Raw genomic sequence first — 6,358 nt, 5'->3', positions numbered from 1 at the left:
CAACGACTTCGCCAGGGACAACAATTATTATTAATAATTTATTAGTTTATAACGATAACAAAACAAGACGGAAAAATTTTATTTAAAAAAAAAAAAAAAAAAAAAGTATCGAGAAATTCTAAAACAAAAAGAGAAAAAAAAAAAAAAGGAAAACGGGAAACTGGGCTGAGACGAAGGATTACTTCGTCCAACACCAAGCCCAGACGAAATATTCCTTCGTCCACAGCCCATAACAGACGAGAAGTTCTTTCGTCTGGGCCTGGTCTGGGACGAAGAACTTCATCGTCTCAGCCCAGTTTCCCGTGTTTCCTTTTTTTTTTTTTTTTTTTTTTTTTTTTTTTTTCTTTCGATTATTTGTTACGATAATTGCGTTTGATTTTCGCTAAACACGACTAAATCCGATTGAAATCAAAGCACCTATCCTAATTCCGTCACTAATTTCAAATTTACAACCTTAGCAAAATACAACAAAAAATTTTTTAATAGTAATCACATACCTTGTTGAATGTTTGAATTCGTGACGGAAATTATGCTGTCGATACGTTTTTTTGTTGAAATTTGAGTCGGGTTTTTTTTTTTTCAAAATTTCGAATGTGAAAGGTTGTTATTGAATAAAAGGGAAAATATAAGGGGGAGTGTGAGGGAGGGGCAAATTTGGAAGTTCATTAAAATTGTCGACGATATTTAGTAATTTGTCGACGACCTTTAGCAGCCAGGTTTTCCATTTATCCATTACTCAAAAGCCCAAATGTGTAAGATGCAACCTCAACACTCATCAACAATTCAACATATAAAACCCCCATTTATTCGCCTCTTTCGCAAAACCCTAATTCATTTTCACTTCTCACTTTCCTAAAACCCTTGATTTTACCCTTTCTTAATCTCCAATGGCAGGCCAAATGGAATTCTGGGGTTTATCTCTTTCCCTTTCTCTTTATACCCTTTTGTTTCTTAATCATATTTCTTATTTCTTGCAAAATGTTTGATTGCTTTATTATATTTATGATTATTGTGATTTGCGATTTTCTTGTATGAAGATTAGATTATCATTCTACTTGATTAGTTGATTTGTTTAGATTATCTCACTATTTCATATTAAAAGCTGTGTTTATTAGTTTGACGATGAAGATTTCTTTGTTTATGTATCGTTTGAGTGATTGAAAATGGGAATTGTGATTGAAATACAGGGATTTTGAAACCATTTTAGGTTTTGATATTATACGGGCTGTGATTGTTTTGATGTCGTAATTTGAGAAACAATAATCGAAACCTGGTTGAGAAATACTCTTAGAAGGTTGCGCGTTGGCGTTTTAGTGGTTGGTTTACGTTTCCGCAGTGTTCTCCGTTTTTAACATGAAGTGTTCTGATATGATGCGTTCTCTGTTCCATTTGATTGTGAACGGTTTAAAATATGCGAGGGAGATTTTGGAAAACGTATACAATCTTATGAAACTGAGGAAGTATTAAATGGTAGGAGAGAACCCTAGATACTTAGGAAGCTTATAAGTTGAGGGTTTTCTTACGAGTTTTAACTTCATTGCTTGCGATTATTTTGATGTCGTAATTTGAGAAACAATAATCGAAACCTGGTTGAGAAATACTCTTAGAAGATTGCGATTTAATGTTTTAGTGGTTGGTTTACTTTTCCTCAGTGTTCTACATTCTAAAATGAACTGTTTTGATATTATGCGTCCTTTTTTCGATTTGATTGTGATCGGTTTTCAAATATTCGATGGAGATTTTGGAAAGTATACAATCGTATTTGGAAAGTATACAATCGTATGAAATTGACCAAGTATTAAATGTTGCGAGAGAACCCTAGATAGTTAAGAAGCTTATAAGTTGAGGGTTTTCTTCTGAATTTAACTTCATTGTTTTCTATCTTCGCCTCTGCTCGCCTTTTCTAGCTTCGCCTCTGCTCGCCAAAATGTTTGATCAGAGTGATGTAACGGGGTTGATATCGTAGTTCGTTGTAGTCTTTTTGTTTATGAAATATCCTTTTTGGGGAATAATTTTTGTCTATGTCTTTGGTTATTGTATACTGTGAAATGTATGTGCGTATGTTTTGACAAATGGAGTCTATGTGTTGAACTAATTTGAGATGTGTGTGGCATCATGGTTATTTTGGCATGTCATTAATTTGTGCTGGTTGTGTGAAGGTGTTGAGGTTAAGGGCAACAAGCCATGCCAAGTACCTCTCAAGCCTGGTTTTGTTGTTCACGTTTCACAGGTACCAGGAGTGTAGAATTCTGAATTTTGACAGATTGTATTATTTGAGCTGAGTACGTTAGTTTACATGATGCTTGTGCTTTGTACTGTTCAGGCTACTCTCGGTGACATGAAGAAAGATAAAGAGACTGTGATAGTCCAGGTTAAAACTACTGACAAGAAGTTGGTTATGGGCATGCTAAACCAGGACACTCCTCAGCTGTCATTTGATTTGGTTTTCGACGAAGATTTTGAGATATCTCACAACTGGAAGAATGGAAGCATTCATCTGATGGGATATCTTGCTGCTACAGGCGAACAATATCCTTTCAAATATTCTTTATGGTGCTTGCATTTTTATTTCATCATATTTATCACGAAATTTAATTTTGTAGTTGAGATGGTTATATTGAACATGGCACTCCCCTGAACATTATGATGCTTGCATTCATTTTTCTTCAGATTTTTTCTGGGTTTCAAACCCGGAGGTTTTCCTATTGAAGTGACTCTGAATCATAACATATAGTCAAAGCATATGGTAGAGACATATTTTGTTGACCTGGGTAAGGAGTATTTGACAGTGGCACATATTCGAATGTTGAAGTTCTTGTATTTCACAATTTTTGAGGCATATATAACCTGTCCAAATATGATAATACATACATACTCTGGATGGTGTTTTGAGTTTTTAAAGTGAAGTGGAAGGATATATAACATAATCATAAATAAAAAATTACGGAGTGTACGATATGCTGTGTACCAATCTCTAGTTTTACATTTATCAAGCTAGTGCAAGCCTTGTTTCTATCTCTCTTAAGAAAAGTGTCGGATAAGGAACCCATTCTCTCTCTCTTAAGAAAAGAGTCGTAGTAGCATTGTTGTTGACCAATTAAGATTTATGCTTAAATTGGTTACCCCGATTGAGTGGTGCTGACGTGATGTTATAAGGAACAATGAAACCTTTTCTGGACTTGACCATTCTGAAAATTTCTAATGGATGTTTTCTAGTTGATGTCCATAACCAACTCTTAATTTGTAGTTGAGTTGGTTATTTTCTTAATTCTTGTAGCTTTCTCAGCACCCTGGCCTATGTTCTGTCTTAAGATATCTCTATTCTGGAAGAGCTTTAGCGCTTTATAATTTTATTTCTTCCTAAACTGGAATATCTTGGTTTCTTTCAATTAAATATTGTCTAATTGTTATGTTTCTGTTCATGCCAAAGTATTTGTCTCCCTTGACTCGCTTGTTTTCTGCTGCTCTCTACGGTGTTTGAGTCTGGTAAGCTGTTTAATGTTGTAATTTTCTATAGTAATTTTCTATAGTAAATGTCTTTGTAGGCACATTGGTAGAAGACAATGGACTAACTAAGACTCTGTATCTTGTATTTTTCAGACTCTTCTGATGAGGAAGAGGAGGATGTTCCAGTTGCTAAGGAGAATGGTAGCCACCATGCTTGTGTTTTCTCCTTATGCTTATTTAATTTTTTAGTATGATCTTAAAGAGTTTGAGCTTTCAGGGCAATTAGCTGCTCCAATTGCTAAGCCTTCTGCCACAAAGCCAAAGGAGGAGATTAAGCCAAAAACTGAAGAGAAAGATGATAGTGATGAGTCTGGTAGCGATGAATCTGATGATTCTGATGAATCTGATGATGGTGAATCTGATGAGGTATGTGAATAAATTTTATGTGTGAAACGTTTTTGGTATGTTGTCCTCCAATTCTTGTCTTGTTGATTCAAGTCAGGCTTGTTTTGAGAAGCCTAGTTACTTAACATGCATTTGACATTTGTAGGCGGCGGACATGAGCGACAGTGAGGAAGATAGTGAGGATGGAGATGAGAAGGACTCAGAGGAGGAGAAACCAGCTAATGTAATACTGCACTCATAGAAATTCTACTCTTATAGGCAGGCTTTATTTTTTTTTTATTTGCTGAAAATTGGCATGTCTCCTTTTCTAGGCTAATGCTGGCAAGAAAAGGCCCAGTTCAGATGCAAAGACACCTCAATCCAAGAAGGCAAAGTTAATTACTCCTCAGAAAACAGGTAACATCATTTCTCTTTTCCTCTGTACTTTTGGATTTTTATCTTAAGGATTGATGGAGGTTGAATTGTGTGATTCCAATTGTATGTCAACTATGACTCAGCTGTTAGTATCCGATGCATGCGACATGATGACAAATGTTGATATACCATTTTATGAAAGAAGCTAGTGTTAATTTAACCCCGAAATTAACTTGTATAACAACATGGCCAAACTAGTGAACATAGGAACGTAACATGTTATAAAGACACCGACAATTATCGATAGATCGATAGGATACTAATTGCCGAGTAATAGTCCACTTTCTTTTTTTCCGAAATCCACCGGTATAATAAAGGGAACTCCGTAATACATGAAAAAAAGGTCATCTTAAGTCTTAAGCGTAGGATGATCTCAAATGTGATTTTGTATTTGTGAAAAACGCTCATGGTTTTGGCCTAGCAGCAATTGTCGAGCTGTCATATCAGGCATGTGATTAGATACAATCGTGATTTCTTACAGATACAAAGAAGGGTGTTGCTCATGTTGCTACTCCTTACCCAACAAACAAAAGTGGAAAGACTCCAGCTGCTGACAAAACTCCCAAGTCCAGTGGAGGCGATGTCTCATGCGGTTCTTGCAAAAAGTAAGCATTGTTTTGTTCCTGTGGTTGTTGACTTCCTGCATTAAGTGAGTTAAATGTGAATCTATTGTGACATTTGAAAACCTGTTGCAGGACTTTCAAGTCGGACTCAGCTTTGCAATCTCACTCCAAGGCCAAGCATGGTGCCAAGTAGATGATCTGAGTTGGAAACTAAATGTAGGGGAAATGGGAGAGCTTAGTCTCAATTTTTTGTTTTGCGAGTGACTGGGTGATGAAGCCATAGCTGAACCTAAATTAGAGTAATTACTGAACTGTGGTTTGTTGTAGAAGGCTTAAGTGCTGAATTTCTAATGGGACATAAATGGATGTTTTTCTGAGAAACCATTTCAACGTTTGAATCCATATATTTGTCTCTGCTGTTTATGTTCACTATTTAAGATATCTTTGCCGTATTCTTGACTGGAAGTGATTGTGGATCTTGAATCTTGATGTTCTCTACACTTTTACCCCTTCGCCCGTGCTGAATTGTTATGGTGTCTGTATTGAAGTTAGTCTCGGGTATTTTGAAACACAATCTCAAAGCTATGGTACTAAGAAAGCTACACTACTCACAAGTCCAGTGGCAGCAATGTTTCATGTGGTTCATGGAAAAGGTATTAAAGTACGCGATGTTTCCTGAGGTTCGATTTCTTGCAATAAGCTAACCTATTTCTACTTGTTGCCGGACCTTAAGTCAGATTCGGCTTTGCAATCTTGCCCAAAGGCCAAGCATGGTGCCAAATAGACGACCATGTTGGAAGGGGAATGTTGGGGGAATGTGAGAGCTAGTCTATTTTGAATATTGTTATTCGGCTAAAATAGAGACTAAGCCCAGGCCTCCGAGGCGATATATGACCTTTAAATAATGTTATTAGTATTAGTACTTATAGGTCATATATTCAGTAGTATTATGATAGAGACTAAGCTAAGCTAAATTAGGCACTTTAATTTGTCCTATCTACCCAAGTGAGTGATATTTGACCTGTTACATGTTTGTGACGAATATATCCGTGACAAAGGAAGATTTATTGTTAACTCCGTTGTATTATTAGGGATGGCAGTCTCACCCTTACCCTGTGGATATCCATCCACCCGAAATTAAATGGGTGGGATATGGATGACGAATTTTTTTCGAATTTAGGGTAGGATATGGATATGAGTGAATTTAGGGTGGGATATGGATTATCGTCTCTCACCCGCTTAACCACCCTGTGGATATCCAAAATTAATATTTATAATAAATTTTTTATTAAGTTAATAATTATTTAGGTTATTAATGATTTCCCTTCAAAAGTATATTTTTTTTATCAGAAATTTTACTTAATTTTAATATCATACTGTTATTTAGGAAAAGTAAAACTTGTGTTTATGTGTATTGTTATTTTCACTAATCAAAGTAACTTACTTTTGTTAGTTTATTCAATAATATAATGCGTTGGTGGTTTCGTTGTAGTTGGCGTGACGTATTTGTATGGTCACTTGTTTTGCAA

General features: G+C 35.8%; 1 protein-coding gene across 1 annotated transcript; it reads left to right on the top strand.

Annotated features, from left to right (window-relative positions):
• The first annotated feature begins 777 nt into the window (after nucleotides 1-777).
• LOC141611175 (histone deacetylase HDT1-like) lies at nucleotides 778-5,231 on the top strand. The gene is made up of 10 exons (XM_074429644.1): nucleotides 778-912; nucleotides 2,160-2,230; nucleotides 2,324-2,529; nucleotides 3,473-3,486; nucleotides 3,601-3,648; nucleotides 3,725-3,873; nucleotides 3,998-4,075; nucleotides 4,164-4,248; nucleotides 4,748-4,871; nucleotides 4,962-5,231. The coding sequence occupies exons 1-10, from the start codon at nucleotides 888-890 to the stop codon at nucleotides 5,020-5,022; spliced, it is 861 nt and encodes a 286-aa protein (XP_074285745.1). The 5' UTR covers nucleotides 778-887; the 3' UTR covers nucleotides 5,023-5,231.
• Nucleotides 5,232-6,358: the final 1,127 nt, after the last annotated feature.

This window comes from Silene latifolia, chromosome 11 (assembly GCF_048544455.1).
Source record: "Silene latifolia isolate original U9 population chromosome 11, ASM4854445v1, whole genome shotgun sequence".
Taxonomy (NCBI): Eukaryota; Viridiplantae; Streptophyta; class Magnoliopsida; order Caryophyllales; family Caryophyllaceae; genus Silene; species Silene latifolia.
Note: the sequence above shows the minus strand (reverse complement) of the source record. Positions and strands in the feature narration are given on the sequence as shown.